The following is a 24,647-nucleotide window of genomic DNA, read 5'->3' as shown; positions in this document are numbered from 1 at the left end:
TCCCACTTTCTTGATCTGTACATATCTGCCCGCATACATATTATTGTATATATATTTTACCCTGTATATTGTATATCTCTGTAATATTCGATTGTATATTTGTGTAACTTTGTAAGCTTCGCATATTCTTACTGTTGCGCCCTGCTACCTCCGGGTATGGAGCACATTATAAACAAACAAATCATATACACCTTTCTTGTGACTAACACAGTCCCATCCCAATTTGCCTTCAAGGGTCATTTGCATTTTGGGAATCTGATTAAGTCAGTTAATGATCTTCGCACAGAGATCTACAGGTACCAGGTTAGTCCTGGTGAGGTAGTTGGGGAAGGGTCTGTTTGCTAATGTGCCTTCTGTAGATATGTGGATCACCTATAGATTGTGGCGTATAATCCAAGTGACAATGACTAATTTTTAAATGCATTAGAATCAGCGGGCATGCAATGCTTTTATTGAGAGTTTTATTTACTTCAGAGTACCCGTTTCTTTTTAGAGCACTCAATATGGCCTCATTGCTGCTTCGAAAAGCAGTACAGGGACATCTCAAAAGAGCTGTAAGTGTTCTAATGTGGGAGTACTAGTGATTCGAAGCACGGCGACAGCTCTGACTTTGAATGACCAGTAAGGCACGTGTACGTCGATTTGCTACACCTTTAAAATGAGAGTGCAGATACTGGTCTGTAGTTTCAATGTGATAGATAGGCTGGGTAGGGCTCAACATATTCATTGCATTACGTTTCCTTTACTTCTGCCAAAGAGGGGAATTATTTTACTAATCATGTTCGTCTTAAAGTCTTACTAATGGAATCTCAGATTGAAATCGTGTCCAATCCAATACCACATTCTTGCAAGGTTTCAGCCACTAATCCAATACGATTTACACTAATTCAGAAAAGCAGACTAGTTTGTGCATTTTGTGTTTTTTGAGCAGGGGAATTCTGTCCAAGGTTGTTGGAAAGCCCATCCTTTATCCAATTAGCTCTAATACTTTTAAGGTTAATTTACTGTATCCATATAGCATACACGTCAACTGGGAGCCACTTCAGAGTGCATAAGAAAGTATTAGGGTTGGGAGCGTGAGGAAAGGTGGACGAGGGATGTGATGAAGATTGGCACACGTGTCCAAGGTTCAAGTCCACCAGTTAGACACTGTAGCCTGAGTGAAACGCTCTAGAACTTGTGGATGTCCGAGGATCAGAGCTAGTGTTCTGCAGTGTGGAGCCTTGGGTGTCAAGAGTTCTGCATCCAAACGGTTTTTAGCTACTTAGGTGGGGAGACAGCAGGTTCGGAGAGGAGGACCTTAGGCATCTGGTTAAAAAGGCAATACCGTTAAGGTGATGGAGAGGCTTGTATACAAGGTAACACATTTAGAATTCTGTGTGTGTTTGACAGGATGCTATGTCAGAAAATTCCGGAACCTTCGAATGCGCATGTGCCTATTTTGTCCACAATTGAGAGAGACTGCAGCTTTGAGCCCTCCGAGATTTGTTCAGGTGCTCTTAAAACGTGGCCGACAAACACTTCTCAGCAGGACGAGTATGCTTTGCAATATAAAAGAATTACAAGAATATAATTATATAAGCACTTCTGATGGTGCTGCTTTTCATGTACACTACTGGGACCTGCGTAATTACCAGCAAAGAGGCTAACTCCTCTCGTAGTCTCATGTTGTGCTTATAAACGAAAACGCGTACATACCGCATGTCACAAACGTACCCGGTATCGGGTAATAAAATCACGGCAAAAATGTTGCCGGTAAAAAAGAATCACGGCAAAAATGCTGTGGTTTGACCCGGTAAAAGTGTACCCCATTATACCATTTAAGGGGAGTGGGGGCTGCGGGGTGTCCCCCGCCCACTTAAATGGTATAATGGGTCTGGGGGTTGCAGGGGTGTCCCCCGCATCCTTTACAGGATTGTGGCGCAAACAACCCTGCATTTTTGCCGCAATATTTTGTATTCATAGCCGTTTTTGCCAATATTTTAAAGACATGGAACCCTTACCCCGTACCCAGTGCTTCCATTTTACACGTTTGAGCATTTTTAAGTACAGAAAAAGGCAATACAAGACCCAAAATAGGAGCCAGGAAATCAAGGCGTTCACAGATTACACTGTTTAATAACAAGACTTCCTGTTTTGGCGAAACATTCTTAAACATTGAGATGATATTTGCATCTTACTTCCCAGAGCCCATCTCTCCACCTTATGTGGCCAGATTGGGTGTTTTACAAATGAAATTGCTGCTTTCAGACTTTTGTTATTCCCCATTTCAGAATCCTAAAGAACTCCATGGAGTCCAGAATTTACTACATGCGGTAATGCTTTTGTGTGGAGCAGGCATTAAAAATAATTTTGGTAATGAAACTCATAGTTTGACAGTGTAGTAAAACATCAGCTAATGGTAATAGGTGGATGTTTTACCACTGCCGCCAAACTCGCAATCAGGACCAACTTGGGCCTCATTACGAGTTTGGAGGTAGCCATGGTGCTATTAGCGCCATGGCTGCCTCCAGAATCGTGTCTGGGTTCCTTGATTGAGGAATTACTGGGTCATTCCAACGTTGGAGGACCCGGTAATTCCTCATTCAAAAAACCCATCCCCATTCGAGCCCACATATGGCTCAATGGGAAAGGGGATGGAGCTAATAACGGGCCCGTTATTAGCTCCCTGGTCCACTGGCGGGACCCGCAAAGGACATCTGGTATGGCCAGACGTTCTGAGCGGGTCCCGCAAGGTAACCTGGTAATAGGGCGGAATGGGTTTAACGGCACCGGTAATTGTGCCGGTAAACCCATTCCGCCCACCTCGTAATGAGGCCCAAGGTGTTTCCTTAGCATGCATTCTGTGCCATCGACCAGCCCTGTTTATAGGAAGAACATATGTTAAACTCCAATACATTGTGTGAACTAGTCTAAAGCCCTACATAACTAGCATGATTAATAGGTTTAGCTTCATGCCGTGGGCTCTGAAACAGGAGACCTTACCCATCTGCTCTGTTGCATTAGCTTATGCCCAGAGAGCTAAAATAGTTTGCTTCCTTGTATTGCCAAGAGCAGACGTCTGAGTGATTTAGCCTAACTACTGGCAAGAGCATAGCAACAAGTAGGTGGGTATTTTTATTTTTATTAATTTATTGGACATTTGAAAGGCACCTATACAGCAAAAGGTGTTTGCAGGCACCACAAGACAAAAAGGGGGGTGGAGACAAAGGAGAAACAACACTAACATCACACTAGGCCTTGTGACATTTGGATCGTGCAAGTGCAGTAAGAAAAGTGCAGGGGGTTAGTGTACAGATTGGGTCAAAGGGATGGGATACAGAGAGGGGAAGGAGGGGAAAGTGCAAGAAAAGGGGGAAGTGCGAGAGAAGGGAGAAGTGCAGGAGGGAGGGTTTCCAGGGGCTGGGCAAGTGCTTACGGGAGCCCAGAAGGACAAGTGCTCAGAAAACAGTGAGGGGGGGTCAACTAGTGTCAGGACGGGGGTGGACCAGACTCAGTAGGCTAGTCAGGGAAGAGTGCCCGAGGGAAAGTGCTGGTGGGGATGAAGCCTAGTCGAAGGAGGGCCTGACCAGTCGTAGCAGCAGGTGGAGACTAGCAATAGAGCGAGAGAGGGAAGGAGGAAGAGAAATGGAAGGTCTTGGAAAACTTCCAGAACTTAAGTTGGAGAGGGGCAGGAAGGTCGTTCCAGAGAAAGGCTCCTGCGGAAGAAAGATCTACCCCCCACTCTCTGCTTAGAGAAACGTCTGATCTGCAGAGAGTTGGAGCTAGATGACCAAAGGATTCTAGCAGGGAGTTATTTGGGGAGAGGAGTTGGATATAGCGAGGTCCCAGGCCCTAAAAAGCCTTGTAGATGATGCAGACGGTCTTGAATTTGATCCTTGCAACCACCAGGAGCCCGTGGAGAGATTTTAGGGCTGGAGAGATGCGGTCGATGGGCTTGAGGCCAAGGATAAGTCTTGCAGTCCCCATTTTGAAACAAGGAGTTTTAGGTATCTGAACCTTGAATATACTGCACTCCGAAATATTGAATACATATCAAATTGGGCTAGGGATGAGGGATGACTAGCAGTGATAAATGCACTGAACACACATCCATATCTTTATGGAACGATCAGGACGTGAGCAATATAATTAGATTTGAAGATAGTGCAAGGACAATAAGAGAATTACCACATAGCTCGAGTTCTAATTTGACAAGCTTGCAGCATAAGCTCACAACAGGGATACCAACTGACAGATGAAGTTGCCTTGAGGACGACCAAAGGTCAAAACACGTGTCGGCTGTGATCGATACCATTATTAAAAACTTTTTTCATAGATAGCATATGGAAGAAATACTTTTCTTTTTAATACAGTCAAATGTTTGAATGTTAAGTGTCATAGCGCTATCTGTCAGCATCAGCTTATTAATTTTCTCTTAACAGAATAGCTTGCGAGTGTGACTGTAGAACTTACTTAGACCTGAACATCTAACCAATGTAAATCATTATGCAAAACCATGGCACTGTTCTTACCTGGCAAAGGCGAATGGTCCACCAGGCTGCGGATCTGTATAATGAAGGGATGCATGCCGTACGCTTTTCCTTTAATGTACAACTGGGCCAGTACAACAGCATGGGTCGCAGACCTGCCCACTAACGGAAGAAAAGAGGGGGAAAAAAAAACAATTTGATGTATAAACTATCCGTGGTAAGTCAGATGAGATAGGCTTCCTTTGTTTAGGGTCGTAGTGGTGGATACTGCGATTTGCTGGCTAAAGGAAGGGTCTCCTTGAACCCTCTAGATTGCATAATATCACAACAGCACCACATTAATCAAACACAAGAGGTAATAATTACACAACAACTTCTCTACTCCCCTATGCTGCTTGGTAAAACATAAAATAGGATTATTAACCAATTAGCGATGCTGCATGAACCATCCCTGTGAAAATGAGCATTTTAGAATCTTAAGCATTACAATAATCGTCAAAGTAGGCAATGCTAAAATGCAATACAGAATTCATTGCCCTAAAAACTTTCCAAACAATACTATTCCCCCCACCACAATGAAACACTGAATGGAGAGCTGGTTCTACACCCAATGCAATACCAGGTGGCCACCTTCACCAATAGCCACCAATTAACATCACCTTGCGTTAGCTGAACACAATGCGTTGTGTATTAATGCATTTAACCAATTTAGATTAGCAACAATGCATGATGCTCTCATATAACATTTTTGTGTACACTGCTGTGTTGTACTTTGGAGGGGTTTAGTGGAGCCTCCCACTGGCAACCTTCGGCCAAACACCGGCTTGTTCGATGAGGATGAATAATCCCATTGGATAGCAGGACCTTCAGGGTGCTCCTGATGATCCAGAGTCAAAGGATCATGCAGTATTAAGAGGGAAGCGGGCCAGGCACTAAACAATACAGAACTGCGCTGGTGTGATCCACGAGGAGCTTGTCGCTCGTATGCTCAGGCTCAGTGCCTTTATTGTCATGGTGATGCCAACTGGCGCCCCTATGTGAAGGTGTGTTTGTCTGGGTGTCTGCACACAGACTGTGCCTACAAAGTGCAGCCATGTCAATATGGTGTCCTCCTGACACATCATAATCCGTCCCTTTCTTCAACAAAGTCCCTGAAGTGTCACTCATTCGCAATGTGTTCAATATAGTCTTTGAACCTAACTGGTGGTCGAGCTGGACCTCTTATACAGTATTGCCTGCCTCTATGGGTGTAGATTCAAGGAACCCTTCCATCCTTGGTTGACTCTCCATAGCCTCATGACATGTCATGTTCTCTGTGGGTACTGCTGTATACTCCTCCTCCGATTGTTTTCCACCTCCATGTTCTCTTACTACTTTAGGTGTGCGAGGGATTCCTTGGGAGAAGCTTGAAGTAAGAGGAATTTCGAGTTAGGCAGGAATATCATCACTGGGTATGCTACCGTCTTTTACAGTAATGATGTAATGATCGTAGGCAGTGGGTTAAGCGATAGGGTAAAATTGTTTTGCAGCTTTCAATTCTGTACTAGTAGTATCTCTGATGACCAGCATCGCTGTTTTCATTCCTCTTCTCCTGCTTTCCACTATGTTTGGTTTCTCCCTTCTTGAGGCACATTGTTGAGCATCCACTGCTGCTGGATTCCAGCCTGGAATGGTGGGGATGGTTCTTGGTGCCGTGCACTGTAGGGTTCTGGTTGGGGCTACTCCAGTGGCCATGTTCAGCATTAATCAGTATTCCTTGAGGAATCGGAATATTGTTCGCTCAAGGTTATCTTGGCGTTCTGTGTCAATTCTGGTCTTGCAGTGATCGATATTTAAGCTGTCTAGAAATTGTTAGAATTCTGTGCCTTGGAATGGGGGGCAGTTGTCCGTTTTGATAGATGCATTGAGTCTGTGAGCCATAAACACCATCTCTGGCATCTGGATTAATCCACTTACTGCTGTTGAGTTTACAATTTCCACCTCTGGGTAGTGAGAGAACACATCCACCACTACTAGTGTGTACTGTTCATCAGGGAAATACCCGAAATCAGCACTGTTTTCCTAGGTGGCCTTGAGGCGGGGCTGCACTCTTCTGCACTTGGAACGGAATGCACCCAGCCACTATGGTTTCTACTGCCTGTGAGCCACACCTTTTATCAGAGTCAGGACTTTGTTTTGCAAATGCCTTGGTTGCCACAAGTGAGCCAGATGAAACACCCAATCAGTTAAAGATGCTGGTATAGTGTGATTCCTTGAGTAACATACTTCCTTCTGATATCGAAAGTTCGTCTTTGTGTCAGAATAAGCTTAGGAGGTGGGGTTGGGCAGATTCTGTGCGATGTTGGTGGTTTTTCATGAACTCGTACACTTGACCTGCTGCCAATGCCTTTTTTATGGCACAGTGACATTCATTTTACCGTGTCACTTCCCCGATTTCTTCCAAGGAGAGTGCCCAAGGATTATTTTCCTCTGCTACCATGTTGACTTGCTTCTCCAGGCGGTTTAGTGTGTGGTATTTGCTGGCAAAATGCCACACAAAGGTGGCTGGACAGGAAATCATCCAGGTTTTCAACTCCTGTGTGGTACTCAATGGTGAAATAAAACTTCTGACGCAGGAGTGTTCACTTCTCAATTCTCGAAGGGAGCCTCAGCGACGAGCCATTGAACATAGGGAGCAGCGATTTGTGATCTGCGAGAACTTTGAATGGCCGACCATAATAGGTGGAAATGGCGACAACCCCACAACACTGCATCTTTCTCCATCTGAGATTATCTGGAGCCGGGAGATGAGAAGGCACTGCTTGCAAACACAATGGGTATGACCTCTCTGTCTGGTGAGTGTTTCATAATAACTGCACCTAATCTGTGGGGGCATGCGTCAACCACTCGTTCAGTAGGCTGCTATGGAGCAAAGTAGAACAGAGTGGCTTCCGCTACGGCATTATTTGTCATCAAATGCTTTTCGTTGTGCTTCACCCCACTCTGCCACTTTGGTGAGCTTCTGCATGGATCCTGACAGAGTGGCGAGATGATGAATAAACCTCCACAGTAACTCATAATTCTTAGGACACTCCTCCCCTCACACTGGGCTAGCGGAGCAGTATCTGATTTAATGTCTGACCTTCTTGTAGTCCACTGAGACACCTTTCTGGAAGATAACGCCAAAGAATTCCAAATTATACTTAATAAATCTACGCTTCTCTTTTTCAGCATGAGGCTGTGATCTTCAATCTTCCGCCCCACAGTTTAGTTTTTGATGATGTTCGGTGGGTGTTCTAGCAAATATTAGGATGTCATTACTGACACAGACGCCTCCAGGGATTCCCGCAACCAGCGTATAGTGTTTTGGTAAACTTCTACAGCCAATGATAGTCCAAAGCTTAGCTGTCTGTCTTATCTGTCTAAAAAGATGTGCAAGGAAAACATGTTATGTTGATTTATACCGCGCATCGCTACCACCCGAGGGCAGTCTCCAGGCACTCATGTGGCACTGCAAGAGAATAGGGGTGGTCGTGTTAGGGAGGATTGGATGATAAGCTAGGTTCAGAACCAGGAGGAACTGGCGTCTGTGTGTTATCTTGCGTGTGGGTGTTGGTTCGAAAGTGCCCGCTTGTAACCGTAATGGGTCGGACTGCGTGCCTCGATGTGTACTAGTGTTTGTGTTGGGTGTGTGGTTCACATGATTTTAGAGTGGGGTTGCTGTCGTGCGCACTGGTTAATTGTATCCATAAGGGGGTCCAGAGTCGCGGATGACTGTTACGTGCTTTATTGTGTTGTGCTGATGGATTTATGGACTATATGCAAGGGTATGTTCCCTCTAAGGTTACTTCTAGAGTGTCAGGGAGTTGGTTAAGTGCAAGGATTAGATTAGTTCTTGTGTGTGTCTATGTGTAGTGTGGCTAGCCCCTGGTTGTGTATAGTGGCATTGGTTATGTTGATGTTGAAGGACCAGAAAGTGGGAATTGGTTAGTACATCGGTTAGTTTGATAGTGCCTCTGAAGAGCATCTTTGCTTGCCGCTCAATGGTACCTTCCCATGTTCTTGGTTGCGGTCCGTCGGCCTCCTCTCCAAGCATGGTGGCAGACTTTCCCTACAGATTTATGGGACAGGGGTTGGTTGTACCCAGTGTGTCCCTAGTTACTTGTTAGGAATTAGTCAGGGCAGTTGCGTTTGGCTGTTAAATGGGTGCACAGCTGGTATTATAATAAATTTGAGTAAGTGGTGATCTACCGGGCGACCCTAGTCATGAGGGTGAGCAATTGTTACTGTGATTCTTCGATTTAGTGCTTTACCTGTCTGGGTGCATAAATTGTGCATGGGGTGCCTTTCCCTGGGTCTGTCTGTTGATTGGGCGGGCTACTCTTTGCTGATCTCTCTAGTTGTGGGGCCTGACTGGGGGGCGGGGAATGTGGGCGGTGGGGCATTCTGGTCCTCCTGGTTTTGCCACTGTTATCTGTGACCGCGTCCCTTAGTGTGTTTCTTCTGGTCCGCAATGCTATTTCTTTCTGCCATTGTCCTTTAGCGCTTGTCATGGTCTGCTGAATAACCAGGTTTTTAGTAGTTTCCTGAAGGTGATGTGGTGTTCTGTGGTTCTAATTTCTTTGGGCATGGTGTTCCATAGGTTAGGAATCAGGCGTGAGAATGCTGTTCTTCCGAATTTCCTCTTTTCATATTGTTTTGTCTCTACTTGTAGGTCGTCGCTTGATCTTAGGTTGCTTCTTGGCTGGTAGCAGCTGATCTTGGCATGGAGCAATTCCGCTCCTTGTCTGCGTATGGATTTATGGGCAATGCAGAGGGCTTTGAATTTGATGAGTGTTTGACTGGGAGCCAATGTAGGCTTCTCAAAGCTGGAATAATGTGGTCTCTTCTGTTTAATCTTAGGAGAATCCTGGCTGCAGTGTTTTGGACCTGTTGCAGTTTCTTGGTGAGTCGTTCTGCATTCCTCGGTAGAGGCTGTTTGCGTAGACAATTCTTGTTAGTGTTAGGGATAGGATTGTGAGGGTTCTGTGAGAAAAAGAAGTATGGGAGCAGCCCCCTGAGAAGTCTTAGATGATAGAATCACATTTTAGCGATTACGTTAACTTGCGATTTCAGGGATAGTCCATTGTCTAGGAGTATTCCTAGGTTATTTACCACGTTGGAAGTCTCAGGTTGTGTTCCCATGCCAGTCGGCCAGTCCAGTTGTGGGTTGGTTGCGTTGCTTTCTGTGGGTGAGATGGAACAAGTTACTTACCTGTAACTGTTGTTCTCCAGTATGGGTCTGGCATGGATTCACATGCTCACGAATATTCCCTGTCAGGCTGGGAATCCTCGGTAAAGAAAAAATCAGTTTCGTTTCTGAACTGTCTTTATACTAGCAACCAATCACTGGGGTCTGGGTCATACTGCCCCCAGCCAATGACTGCCCTCTACCTAAGCCCCTCCTCTGGCAGCCATCTTCAGATTTGGTAGCATGTAAAGTGGCAGTAGGACCAAGAGAAGAGCCGCAGAGGTGTAGGAAGGAGGGTTCGCATGTGAATCCATGCCAGACCCATGCTGGAGAAGAACAAGTTACTCTCTTACCTGGTAACGTTCTTTCGATGGGATGGTCCGACGACGTATTCCATATCTATGACAATAATCACCACAGCTGTGCTGCTTTTGAAAATCTTTCGGCGTCTTCGTCCATGATGTCGATACTCCGCCCTCGAGGACCTCCTCCAATGGCCGACGTCACCAGATGTTATAAGTAGGACGCACGACGCCCGTAGCCTCAGTTGTAGTTTTTTCCCCCAGAACGTGTGATACCAGTCTTCTGCCAGTCAGAGACATAAAGCCTTGCGGAAACGTAAGCTGCAATCGCATAAGAAATTCTGTAGCGGGGAAGCTGGGAGGGAGCGATATGGAATACGTCGTCTGACCATCCCATCAAAAGAACGTTACCAGGTAAGAGAGTAACTTGTTCTTCAAAGGGATTGGGTCCTCCGACGTATTCCATATCTATGACAGACTCCCAAAGCAGTACCAATTCAATGAGGTGGGAAAAGAATTTAGAAAACAAAATTTAGAATGCCCAATCAAATTGCGGAGTAAAGGACCGCCTTGCCAAAGGCCAGATCCTGCCCACGGATGGAATCGAGGGAGTAGTGACGTACAAAAGTATGTACTGAAGCCCAGGTGGCTGCATCACAGATGTTACGAATAGGAACACCCCTCTGTAGGGCAGTAGATGCAGCCATACCCCTGGTAGAATGGGCACGCAAGCCGACCGGTGGGTCCTTAACCACCAAGCGGTAACACTCTGAGATAGCCAAAATAATCCAGCGAGACAAAGTCTGTTTTGTCACAGCTTGTCCCAAACGCTTTGCAGCGTAACCAATGAAGAGTTGATCGCCCACTCTGACCCGGGACATGCGTGAAATATAAAAGCTTAACGCTCTCCTAGGATCAAGCCTATGGAGCCTCTCCTTTTCCATAGCAGGGTGTGGGGGAGGATAAAATGCCGGAAGAACAACCTTGAGGCCTAAATGAAATTCCGACACCACCTTCGGAAGAAAGGAAGGACAAACTCCAAGGACAACCCTGTCCTTATGAAACACAGTGAAGGGTGGCTTAACTGAAAGTGCCTGTAACTCACTCACTCTGGGAGCGGAAGTGACCGCAACTAAAAATACAGTTTTAAGAGTTAACAGTCTCAAAGGGAGCACCCATTAGAAACTTGAGAAGAAGGTTCAAATCCCAACCGGGCACCAGGAAAGGTGACAGAGGAAACAACACATTAGTGAGCCCTTTCAGAAACTGAGAAATTAAAGGAATTTTAAAATAGCAACACTCTTCAGACAAGTGCTTAAATATGGACAGCGCCGTCAGGTAACCTTTAACGGTACCCACTTGCAAGCCCCTGTGGGCCAAAGAAAGCAAAAAAGACAGAACCATGGGAATGTCACATGCAAAAGGATCCACATTCTTAACTCTGCACCAGTGGCAGAACGTACGCCAACGGCAACGGTACAGGGACTTTGTTGCTGGCCGTCTATCCGAGGGCAACACCTCCATCACGTCTTCAGGGAGGTCCCAATCCTTATACATTAACCTTTCAGAAGCCAAGCGTGAAGGTTGAGGGATCTGACCTCTGGATGGAGATCCTGACCCCCCCCCCCTCCCGTGAGAGCAGATCGTCTCGGTAGGGAGGACGACGTGGAGGGCAGATGGACAAGTCGAGAAGGTCCGGGTACCACGTCCTCCGGGCCAATGAGGATCATCCGGGAACCGAACCTCCATAACCTCCGCAGTACTTGCGGGATGACGGGGACTGGAGGAAACGCGTACAGTAGCGGGAATGACCACTCAACCACGAACGCGTCTCCTAAGGCTCCTCTTGGAGGAAATTCCCACGAGCAGAACCTTTCGCACTTCCGGTTGACACTGGAGGCGAAGAGATCCACTTGAGGGGTCCCCCAAAGGGCGAAGATCTCCAGGGGCATCTCCTGAGCCAGCTCCTACTCGTGAGAGATCGTGCTCTGCCTGCTCAGAACGTCTGCCGTCACGTTTTCGTCGCTGGCCAGATGAACTGCCGAGATTGAAACTTCCTGCTGGATGGCCCAGAACTCGAGCTGCATCGCCTTCCTGCACAGAGGAAGTGACCCTGCCCCCCTTCTCTGTTGTCCGTCAGGATCAGGACATTCTTTCCTCGCACAGTCGATAGAAAAAGCCTTCAGGGCTAGCCTGACGGCCCTCAGCTCCAACAGATTGATATGGAGTCTGGACTCCGACGGAGACCAACGACCGCTGACTGTCAACTCGTTGGCATGAGCTCCCCATCCCGTGAGGGATGCGTCCGTCACAATCGTCACCTCCGGCCAGGGAAGCCAAAATGGAGCCCCCTTCATCAGATTGCCATCGACGGCCCACCACAGAAGGTCCTGAGCGACCGAGGGTGGCACCTGAACGGGGTCCGACATCCTGCCAGAGGATTGTGACCACTGCATCTTGAGTGCCCACTGCAAAGATCTCATCCGCAGTCGAGCCTCTGGCATCAGAAGAATGCAGGATGCCATGAGGCCGAGCAACCTCAAGAACTCGAACGCCGGGAGCGTCTGGGCATGTTGAAACTTGTGCACCATCTGTTGAATGTGAAGAGCCCTCACCTGGGGAGGAAAACACTCCAATGTACTGGAGCCGCTGTGTAGGCGTCAAATGGGACTTTAAGTTGAGGGAGAAGCCCAGCCTGTGAAGGGAGTGTCAGGTGACTGACAGATGATCCAGGACTTGCTCGCGAGAGCGCACCCTGATCAACCAATTATCCAGGTAGGGGTAGACGGGAATTCCCCCTTTCCTGAGATACGCTGCCACCACCACCATGAGCTTGGTGAAAACCCTCGGGCAGAGGTCAATCCGAACGGCAGGACCCGAAACTGAAAGTGTGAGTCGCCAACCGCGAACCTCAGGTACTCTTTGTGCTTGCGATGTATCGGCACATGAAAGTAAGCGTCCTTGAGGTCGAGAGACACCAACCAGTCCTGAAGTTGAAGGGCCTGGAGGACTTGAGAGAGAGTAACCATCTTGAACTTGTCCTTCCTGAGGAGTATGTTCAAACCGCGCAAGTCCACGATGGGTCTCAATCCCCCATCTTTCTTCGAAATCAAAAAATAAGGGGAATATCATCCCTTGTTCCTCTCCGCTACAGGCACCAGTTCTATGGCGCCTTTCTCCAGCAGGGCTTCAATTTCCTGCGCAAGGAGCAGATCCGGGCTCTTCAAAGAGAGGTTCCCTGGTGGATTGTCGTGAGGCCTCTGCCGAAAGGGAAGACAGTAGCCGTGGGTTATGATCTCCAGAACCCACACATCTGAAGTAATGGCACGCCACTCTACAAGATGCTGCACCAGCCTTCCTCCAACCGGCGAACCATGGGACATGGCCTCATGAGTGGGAGCGGCTGCGGTGTAGCCTGAGGGCAAAGAGGCAACTGCCCGAGCGGCCTTGGCACCTCGAGTACCTTGTTTTCCACCTCTGGCACTCCTACGGTGGCAAAGCAAAAACAAAGAGGTGATGGCTGGAAGGTTTAGACTGAATCTTAACCACTGGCATTGCTCGGGGCAACCCTCCAGACCATCGTTCTTCGCCTGCCAAGCCATTACAGAAGGGGAAAGACCATATGCAAATCAGGCTTGGCCCCACCCCAAAAGGGGAAGTCCAGCCCGAACTGCTACATCCTTTCTGCACGAGACCACGAGCATCCCCAAACATGTTTCACCCTTGTTGGGGCTCATCAGTGAGGAGTAGCTTGGGTCTCTAGGCCCAGCAGGCAAGGGGCCCACGTCTGGGCATACCCGTCCCATTCGGGGTGACAAAGCAAAAACAAAGAGGTGATGGCTGGAAGGTTTAGACTGAATCTTAACCACTGGCATTGCTCGGGGCAACCCTCCAGACCATCGTTCTTCGCCTGCCAAGCCATTACAGAAGGGGAAAGACCATATGCAAATCAGGCTTGGCCCCACCCCAAAAGGGGAAGTCCAGCCCGAACTGCTAGGTCACCTACGGTGGCCCCTTTGACTGACAGCTCCTCTCGCTTTACCAAAGGATGAGTAATAACGAAAGGAACCTCCCCTCCATTGCTGTCCCCTAGGACGAAAAGGCGGAGGTTGTCGAACTGCAGCGCTCAATGACTTCGCTGCAGCTTTGGAGGTCTGCAACCTCTCAAGGCTCTCGTCAGCCTTGCTGCTAAAAAGATGTTCACCGTCAAAGGGCATGTTGAGGCGCCAGGCCTGCACATCAGGAGCAAACCCTGACTTCCGCAACCACACAAACCTGCGTATTACGGTGCTCGCCGCCATGGACTGGCTGACGCAATCCGCCATGTCCAAACCCGACTGAACGGACTCACACATGGCATCCTTGCCATCCTGGACCATAGCAAGGAAACCATCCCGTTCGTCCTCTTCGGGAATATGTTCAGCCGCTAAGGCAATACAGTTCCACAGAGTGTGCGTGAAACGAGACAAGGCACATACAGTGTTGGCCGCCTGAAGCGCCATACCCCCTGAAGAAAACACTTTCTTCGCCCAGCCATCAAAAGGTTTGTCGTCCCTATCAGGAGGGATGGTAGGATACAACGCCTGCTTTGCCGGGGCCGTAGCCGCCTGCACCACCAAACTCTCTGGAGTGGGGTGCTTGGTCAAGTAGCAGGGGTCGCTACTGGCTGGGCGGTATTTTCGCGGCAAAGACTTGCCCACTGCCGGGAGACTCTCCGGAGCAGTCCAAGCCGCTGCCACCCTCCTTTATAGAGCCATATGAAACGGCAGTACCGGGTCAGTTGGTGGACCAAGGTCGAGGATGTCGGTAAGATCATCCTGAAGAAACTCCCCTGGGGGAGCAGACCATCCCAAGTACTCGGTGACCCTAGACATAAGGCGCCGGTACGAGGAGTCGGCATGAGTGCCAGGCTCAGGCCTACAAAACTCCACCTCCGGAAAGGTGTCCAGCCCACTGGCATCGTGCAGTGACTGTCGTAGGTCCTCAAATTGGCTATGGCCTGAGAAAATCTCATTTGGCACTGTATCAGGAACCATGCCATCATCAGAGCCCTCATCCACCTCTGAAATGTACTCCAGATGGCGGTAAGAAGGCACAGAATGGGGAACAAAGCCATGCTTGACCTTGCCAGAGCCTTTCTAGGGGGTTCCCCCATGCCACGGGATACCTCCAACACCACAGCCTCGAAAGGCGCCGAGTGAATCGGCGTTGACGTGAGACGCAGCACCGACAGCATCGACGGTGTCGACACAGGCCTCGGAGGCGGAGCCCCGAGCGTGCCCTTCGACATCCTGGGCGCCGACGACTTCCTCAGAGGTGGAGCCTCGAGAGAGTCCGTCGATGACCTCGGCGCCACAGGCGGCGATGTCTTCTTCGAAGACTTCACAGGTTCACGCGGTCTCGAGCACATCGAGGACCGGGACCTGGAACGGGCATGACGAGAACGATTCCCTTTGTCCGAGCAGGACCTCTCCCGCGAATCGTGCCGACCACCCGAGCCCGAAGGCGTGCAAGCGGTGTCTCTCGACCGATCACGACCGACCCCACTCGGAGGCGCGGACGGACTGGTGCCCTGCGATTCGAGAATCGCTAACATTTTCTTCCCGAAGGAAGCCCATTCCTCCGGTGTCGCATGCTTGGTGGGATAAGCGACCCACTGACGGGCGGAATCCTCGGATGAGGATGGGGAAGGCGACCGATGGCGGCGCTTCCGGGAATGCCTCGAAGAGGCAGAGGAGTGGCAGTACCGACTCCCGGAGCGAGACCCACTGGACTTCCGACGACGACGCGGAGAGTCGCCCCTCGAATCGTCCGTCGAAAGCCCCGCAGACCTCAACTTCCAGGGCTTGGACACCTTACCTACCAACAACTTCTTCTTGCGCTCCCGCAAGGCTTTGGACATGAGCGACTGGCAGTCGACACAGTCTTCCGTGTCATGGACCTCCCCGAGGCACCAGAGGCAGGCGTCGTGCGAGTCCGTCACCGACATCTTGGACCCACAGTCCCCGCATTTCTTAAAGCCTGGACGTGGGGTGGAAGAGGAGGTAGACATCTTCACGAAGGACAAACTTCACAAAACGAACAGGTTTGAAGAACCGAAAAACAACAGAAACTCCAGAGAATCGAGGCGCGCCGAGATTCCCGAAGCAAACACGTTCGTGGAAAAAACGGAACTGAGGCTAGGGGCGTCGTGCATCCTACTTATAACATCTGGTGACGTCGGCCGTCGGAGGAGGTCCTCGAGGGCGTTGTATCGACGTCATCGACGCAGGACACAGACGCCGAAAGATTTTCCGAAGCAGCACAGCTGTGGTGATTATTATCATAGATATAGAATACGTCGGAGGACCCAATCCCCTTAAACAACAGTTACAGGTAAGTAACTTGTTCCTTCTCGAGCATGGGGTCTGGCATGGATTCACATGCTCATGAATACAAGAATACATAGCAGTACACACATGCACAACCACGGGAGGTGGCAAGGCTTAACATTAAGCATTTCATCAACTCAACATTAAGCAACTCTTACCTCCTCACCTGGCCCACCTTCAGGCGAACAGGTTGCGCAGCACTGCCTGGCCGACCCTGGACTCCTCCCTGGAATCCCAGTCGACGCAGTAGAATCTCGTGAAGGTGTGCGTCGACCTCCACGTAGCAGCCCTGCAGATGTCCAGCAGGGGCACACCAGACAAGAACGCCGTGGTCGCAGCAATTGCTCTGGTCGAATAGGCTCTTGGACGGCCGGGCAACGGTCGGTTTGCCAACCGCTGACAGTGCATGATGCAGCCGGAGAGCCATCTGGAAGCCTTTGAGAGGGCCTTCCCTTGGTTCACAGGTCCAAAGTTCACAAACAGTTGTGATGTTTTCCGAAAACTCTTTGTGCGGTCCACGTAGAACTTCAGCGCTATAGCTACATCCAGCAAGTGCAAAGTCCCCTCAGCCGGCGACGAAGGCGACGGGAAGAAAACAGGTAACACCAATGGCTCGTTGAGATGGAAGTCCGACGGCACCTTGGACATGAAGGATGGGTGTGTCCTCAGCACCATCCTCGTCTCGTGTAAAGTCAGGTATGGAGGTTTACAGGAAAGGGCCTGGATCTCTCCCACTCGTCATGCGGAGGTGATGGCCACAAGAAACGCTGTCTTCCACGACAGGAACTTCAACGGTGCCGAATGCAGAGGCTCGAATGGCGGCCCCATGAGCCTGGTCAGCACCACATTGAGCTCCCACGCCGGGGCCAGAGCCTTTACTGGCAGGAACGATGGGAACAGACATTTCATGAACTCCTTCACCAGGCGATGGGACCATAGCAACGAGCGCCCCCGGCGTTCTGGTGTACTGGGAGATAGCCGCCAGATGGATCTTGATGGAGGCATGCGCCAGCCCTGCCTTGGCCAGCGATAGCAAGTACGGCAGCACTTTAGGGGCCGTAATCCGCAGAGGGGTAATCCTCTGTGCATGGCACCAGACAGAGAACCTCTTCCATTTGTGTCCATAGCACTTGAGAGTCGAGGACGCCCTGGCCTTTGCAAGTACCTCCTTGCAGTCCGCCGGGATATCGTACCCTCCGAACTCTAGTGCTGCAGGAGCCAGGCCTGCAGGTTCAGCGATCCACGTTCGTGGTGGCGGATGGCTCCTCCTTCTCTGGTGAGAAGATCCGCGTCCGTCAGCAGTTTGACTGGGGGTGGGGGGGACACTGACATGTCCAGAAGGTCCGGGAACCAAATCTGCCTCGGCCACGCCGGTGCGACAAGGATCATCCTGCACTGGGACCGTCTGAGTTGACTGATGAGTCTCAGCAGCAATGGCAACGGCGGGAACGTATACAGGAATAGGCCGTCCCAGAGGAATGAGAAGGCATTGCCCATGCTCCCCGGCTTGGGAAACCTGCTGGCGAACCTGTGGCACTTTGTGTTTGTCGCCGTCGCGAATAGCTAAATCTGGGGATTGCCCCATCGTCGGAACAGATGATCCACTTGATCCTGCCACAGCTCCCACTCGTGGCACGAGCGCAGCTCCCTGCTGAGTCAGCAATGGTGTTCTTTATTCCTGCCAGATGGAAGGGTACCAGAAACATCCCCTGGGCGACGGCCCAGTGCCACAGATCCTGCGCTTCCTTGGATAGGGCTGGGGATCTGGTGCCCCCCTGCTTCCGGATGTAGAACATCGTGGTGGTGTTGTCAGTGAAGATCCTTATCACCTTGCCCTTGAGGGATGGAAGGAACGACCTGAGGGCCCAGAACACGGCTTGGAGCTCCAGGACATTGATGTGCAGAGACCTCTCCTCCGGGAGCCAAAGGCCGCTTGCGTGGAGATCTCTGGTGTGCGCTCCTCATCGCTCCAGGGAGGCGTCCGACATCACTGTTTCCTGATGTGCCGGGGTCTGGAAGTCCATGCCCGCCGCTAGATGCGCGCAGGTGCCCCACCACCGGATCGCTTGGCGGAAAGTCTCGTTGAGTGAGATCCTGTCCTCGAAACTGGCTGCCGCTTTCCTCCAACGGGCGTCGAGGAACTCCTGCAGTGGTGGCATCCGCAGCCTGCATAGGCGCACGAGGAAGATGCATGATGACATCATGCCCAGTATGGACTTGATGGACCTCACCCTGGCCACCTGCATGGTTGACAGCCGTTGCACCTTGCCCAAGATGGCCTTCGTCCTTTCCTCCTATGGGGAGGCCAATCGCGCCAATATGTCGAGTCTGGCTCCCAGGAACAGAGCGACTTGCGATGGTATCAAGTGGGATTTCGCCAAGTTGATCGAGAATTCCAGATCCGTGAGCAGTTGGACGGTCTTTGCTGCCAGTCATCCAGGTAGGGGTAGACGTGAATCCCCTGCAGGCGCAGCAGCACCGCCACTGGTGCCAGGCACTTGGCGAATACCCCGGGCGCCAACTTCAATCCAAAGGGAAGGGCTTTGAACTGATAGTGCCACGAACCGTAGGAATTTGCGATGTCCCTTTAGGATGGGGATGTAGGCATCCTCCAAGTCCAGTGAAAATAGGAAATCGCCTCCATCCAGCTGTCCCAGCACGTGCTGGAGGGTGACCATCTGGAATTTTTGAGACTTGATGTACTTTTTTTAGACGATGAAGGTCCAGGATGGGTCGCCAACCGCCGATCTTCTTCCAGACGAGGAAGTATCGCAAGTATACTCCGGAGTCCCGGAGCCTTTTTGCGACGAGTTCTATGGCGCCCTTCCTTAGCATCGCTCGTACCTCCAGAAGCAGTTGCGGGATGTGGTTTTCCCTCCTGGCCACGGGTGGTATACCGGGACACTATCTCTGAAATTCCAGGGTGTGCCCGCGGGCCAGGGCATCTAGCACACAACGGTCGGTGGAGATGGACTCCCACACGTTGACGAATTTCGCCAGGCGACCTCCCACTGGGGTGCTTGGGTGGGGGCCCAAAGCCACGGCCGGTTCAGTCCTGCTTTGCCGCTGTCTAACCGCCTTGGCAACGACGACGAGATCCTCCTTTCTTGCTGCGTCCTCTGTAGGCTTCCTGCGACGAGGAGCAGGCCGCTTGGCGGTATGACGAGGAACCGCCGCTCATTCCTTTGGAGGCACCTTGCTTGCCTCTGGAGTTCCGAAAGGATGGCCGTTGTTGAAGAACACCCAAGGCCCGAGCCGTCTCGGTGTCCGCCTTCAAGGCCTGCAGTGACTCGTCCACTGTCTTGCCGAACAGGTTGTTCCCGTTGAAGGGCATGTCCAGAACCCTAGTCTGCACATCCTGGCGGAAGTCGGTGGCCTTGAGCCAACCGCGCCGACGAAGGCAAATGCTGTTGCTCATCTGACAAAAGCCGGTGTCCGCGATGTCTGTGGCCACCATAATGGCATGGTCCGATGCCACCTCGCCTTCCTGTAGGATTTCCAGGGCCTCAGCCCTCTTGTCGTCCAGGAAGAAGTCCAGCAGGGGAGCGATCTGAAACCACAGCTCCCTGTCGTAGCGTGCCACAATCGCGAGGGCATTGGCCGCTTTAATAGTCGCCGCCGACGAGATGACCCACCGTCCTATGCTGTCCAGTTTCTTCCCCTCGCCGTCTGGCAGGGAAGTTGAGGTTGAAGCCGTCGCCCCGCCACCTTCTTCTTGGCCGCCGCAGAGACGACCGAATCCTGGGATGGCTGTGCCCTAAGGCACATGGGGCGGGTTACGGGACTCAGTACTTCTTCTCGTACCGGTCCCTCTTAGCAGGAGCTGTGGACGGGTTTTTCAGGAGCAACAGCCCCTATTCCCAGATGTCGTCCAGTAATGGAACTGAGAGGTCAGTCTTCCTCTTGGCCTCCCGCCGTTGGTAGAGGAAACCTTCCTTCTTCTGCTCTTTGGGGCAGAGCTGGAAGAGCTCAAATGCCCTGGCGATCATGGTGTTGATGGAGCCAATTTCGTCAGGAGGGGAGGCCCGAGTGGGTGGTGATGGAAGGTCCATTCTGTCATCATCCGTCCCCACTGTCTGTGTTCCCGTCTCGTCCCTCGGAAGAGGGGAAGGAGGTGAAGGCTGGAAAGGAGGAGGGCCATGAGTTCTCCTCCGCTTGCTTGGCGGGCTTCCCGACGGTCCAGGCTCTGCTGGATCGTCCGCTGGGGGTAAAAGCAACCTTGGCCTTATCTCTGTACACAAGGCCTGAATAGCCATCAAGATCGCTCCCGAGTTGTCTTGTGGCATAGGCACCGGTTGCGACGGGAGGGACGGTTGGAGAGTAGGATTCTCCGACCCCTCATGGCCCGCGGTTCCTCGGTACCGCCATCGCTTTCTTCGTCCGCCTCGTCGGGATCCCTCCCATAGGACCAGACCTCCTCAAACTTCTTGTCAGGATATTTGCGACGCCAGCCAGCTCATCTTCAGAGGTGGTATCTGTAATGGCCACCGGGCCCCCCTTTCTTTCTCTGCCAGGGGTTTCATGGGGGTCTTATCGATAGGCTGAAAAGAGGATTTGCTCTGCGGTGGCAGGGGATCTCTAGGCCCAGAGGTCGTCTCCACTGGGGTAGACTCTGCAGGCTTCACAAGGGCCGCCACGACTCCCTCGATCGAGGCCTTAGCCGGGTGAATCGGGGCCTTCGCGACCTTGGGCGCGCCTGAGGCCTTCACCTTGGGGGGAGGGTCACCGCCTTGCTCCCCCTCGGCTGTCTCCGTCGGGATCGACCAGGACTTCTCCCAAAGCTTACCCGGGTTCTCCGATTTCCTCTTCCCCGAGCCAGAGCGTTGGCTCGTGGTTGATGGCGTCGGTGATAATGCACCCTGCCTGGCAGCCGAGGAGCCCGACCGATCGGCGCTACCGGTGCCTGCGGACTTGCGGTGCTTTACTTTTTGTTGGGCCTCCGTAGCCGGAGCGCCCTTACAGGTCTTAGAAGACCGCTCAGACTTCTTCCTCTTCTCACCTGCTGCTGGGCTCTTCCCCTCCAGCCAGTTGGCGAGTCGAGTACGACCATCCTTCATTGTCCATTTGGACATGTTCTTACAAAGCACAGTCCTTCTCCACGTGCGATTTGTCGTAAAGGCTGTAGAGGTACCGAAAGTGCTCACCCTCAAAGACGTTCGGTAGCCCGCATCCAGGGCAGCCCCTGAACAGCTTGGGTCCAGCAGGCGTCATGCTTCCTTTGTCCTGGACCATGACCACGCGGGGTAGGCCTCAAAGATCGTCTGGAATCCTCAGAGAAGTGGAAACTTGACGAAAAGATGCCCTTGAGGGGCGTAGAAAGTTCGGAAACGGGTCCCCGTTGATCAGAAGTAGAATCGGTGGAGCTTGAGGCTCTATTGACCGAAAATATAAGAGTAAATTCTTTGAAAAAACGCAAAACGCAGTAAAAGCTCGAGATCTAAAGCACGAGGACTCCCACCACTTGAACGTGTGGTAAAAATCCGAAGATGGCTGCCAGGGGAGGGGCTTAGGTAGAGGGCAGTCATTGGCTGGGGGAATTATGACCCAGAGACCAGTGATTGGTTATTTGTAGAAAGACAGTTCAGAAACGAAACTGATTTTTTCTTTACTGAGGATACCCAGCCCGACGACGGAATATTCATGAGCATGCGAATCCATGCCAGACCCCATGCTGGAGAACATTATTTCCATTTTGTCCGGGTTCAGTTTGAGGTTGTTTGTTGTCATCCAGTTGTATATGTCTGAGACAGTTGTTGAGGCTGTTTTGTTCCTGAGTCATGATCATGTTCACAATCAGTTGTGCTAGGGGGGGACATGCAGATGTTGAAGAGTAGGGGGAGAGGCTGTGTCCCTGTGGAACTCCGCAGGAGATGTGTTTGGTGTTTGACGTGAAAGGTGGTTAGTAGGTCCTTTCGGTTCGATTTGTGAGGAATCAGGTAAGCCACCTTAGTGCAGATTCATTTTAGTTTTGTGTAGCTTATTGAGTCGAATGCCGCAGATATGTTCAATAGTATGAGGGCAGATTGGGCGCTGTTGTCTGCATTTATTTTTTAGGTTGTCCCATATTGATAGGAGTGCCGATTCTGTTCCTCTCATTGGTCTGAAGCCAACTTGCAAGTGGTTGTTTAATCCGTTTGTTTCAACGTATTTAAGTCGGATCTTGTATATATGGTCCTCCAGGCTCTTCGCTGGGTAGGACAAGTTGGATATGGGTCTCTAATTGCTTGGTTCTTCTGCACTATGATTCCTTTTTTACCAGTGGTTTGATGTATGCTGATATGAAGGAGGTTTGTACGATTTCTGTTTAAGTGATGTGTTCATTATGTTCCAGAAGTGTGCCGATGGGATTTTGTGGTTGAGAATTTCTTTTGACAATGTCCGGGGGGCAAGGGTCACTTGGGGATCCGGCGAGGTTGGTCCTTGATAAGTGTGGAGAAGAATTCTTCGGTGTTTCTAGGCGGGTGAGTCTTGCTGTAGTCGGTCTTTTCGCCCGTTGTCTGTGGTTCAACGGTTATGAATGTATTTGCACGGTTTGTGTTGATGGTGTGTTGGCTTGTTGCTATTTTTGATCTTAATTGGTGATGCTTGTGTCGGGATGACTACTTTCTTTCATGAAGGTTTTTTTTTTATCTCTGATGATTCTGAAGAGTTCTTTCTGTGGGGTGTTTGCCGATTCGATTCTTATAGCATAGTATTTTTTATTTGCTTCGAGTACTATTGATTTGGATAGTCTGAGTTGTCTTTGGTATTTTATTTAGTCCTGGCGGTTGTACTGTTCCCTCCATATTTTTTCAATTTTGCAGTTGTTTTTTTAGTTCTTTCAACTCTTCTGTTAATCATTTTGCAGCAAGTTTTTTTGGTGTGGCTTTGAAAAGGTTTTGCTGGTGCCAGGCAGTCTAAGTCCTCGAAAATCCAAATGCTGAGTGTGTTTTCCGCTAGGTCTGTTTTTTTTTTAGATTGGCTCTGTGGTGTTAGGTTTGGTCGTTTCTAGCAAATCGTTACGGACTCCAGGTCTAGGCTCTTTCAATTTCTTTTCTTGGTGATGTGTAGTATTTCCTTCCCAGCCGGTAAACGGGCTTGGAGTTGGGTTTTGATGTAGAATGGTAGTGGTCGTTCCATAGCATTGTTGTAGGTGGCGCGGATGCGCATCGTCCTTCTCTGCAGAAAAATGAGTCCACAGTGTGTCCAGCGTAGTGGGTGGATCCATTTACTATTTGCTTGAAGTGCAGTGTTTCCAGGAGTAAGCAGAGAGAGTTTTCCGAGGTTTCCTTTTCTTTTTAAAACCAGATGTTGAAGTCACCCAGTATGACTAAGTTGTCGCAAGGTTTGGGTTAGGACGGTGGTCTATAGATTAGGAGGAACACTGTTGGCTTGGTAGTTGAGTTTTATCTTGATGAGGAGGGATTCAAAGTCTTCGAGGTTGGTTGAGGGGAATGGTGCAGCTCAAATTTGCTCTATGTGTATCATTGTGATTTCACCTCCTCTTTAGTTTTCTCTGTTGGCGTGTATTAATTTGAAGTTGTCCGGTATGCCTTCATGCGCAGTGGATTTGTAGTTGTCAGATAGCTAGGTTTCCGCACGAAAGAGTACCTCTGTGCCTCCTTCGCTTAGGAAGTCATGGATGTCTGTTAAGTGTTTTGCCATGGATCTAACGTTGAGCAAGCTGCAGTGTAGTTTGTGTAACTTCCCTTTTGGGTTGTAGTTTCTTTTGTCAGTCAGAGTTGGTGTGGTGTGGGTCCGGTTTCCTTTGCTTGGCGATTCCATCCTGGTTGTGCCTGTTTTGGAGGCGTTTTTCTGGGGTGGTCCATCTCTTGGTTGAGTAGTCTGATTAGATTGATGGCAGCGTTGTTTGGTTTTGGTTGTTCTGGTGGGTGAGTTGTGTTGGTGCCCGTCCTTTGCTCCAGTCTTTGGTGATGTAGGGAGTGATGAATGTAACAGATTCAAGTCTTTCCGATTCTTGTGGGTGTATACTCAATGGTGTTCTCTGGGTTGGGGTGGTTTGTTTTGTGGGGTGCTGGGTTTCGGCATCCCTATGGGGTCTGTATTTGTTTCGCTTCTTCCCTGTGGGTTTGTTGCCAGTTGTCTGTTTTCACTTGCAAAGGAGCCGTATGTGGAGAGGTAGCGAGAGATGTAGTCTGTGTTTGCTCTCTTCTTTGTCTGTCTCCTTAGTCTATTTGGTATTGTCTTCAACAGGTTTTTAGGAGTTTTGAAATCTTGCTGATCGGTACCTTCCATGGCGGCTAGAGTGTCCTCCTTATTCTGTTTCCCGTTCTAGTTTCTTTGTCTTTCTTGT

At 50.3% G+C, this 24,647-nt stretch overlaps 1 protein-coding gene across 1 annotated transcript in view; it reads right to left on the bottom strand.

Moving 5' to 3' along the window:
- Positions 1-24,647, bottom strand: part of ACOX2 (acyl-CoA oxidase 2) — a 1,177,957-nt gene that overhangs the window by 846,815 nt on the left and 306,495 nt on the right. The window contains exon 5 of the mRNA XM_069643758.1: positions 4,515-4,634. Coding sequence (XP_069499859.1) covers positions 4,515-4,634 — 120 coding nt within the window. The remainder of the gene's footprint in view (positions 1-4,514; positions 4,635-24,647) is intronic.

This window comes from Ambystoma mexicanum, chromosome 2p (assembly GCF_040938575.1).
Source record: "Ambystoma mexicanum isolate Mex_15411 chromosome 2p, UKY_AmexF1_1, whole genome shotgun sequence".
NCBI lineage: Eukaryota > Metazoa > Chordata > Amphibia > Caudata > Ambystomatidae > Ambystoma > Ambystoma mexicanum.
The sequence above is the reverse complement of the archived record's forward strand: the minus strand, read 5'-3'. Positions and strand labels throughout refer to the sequence as shown.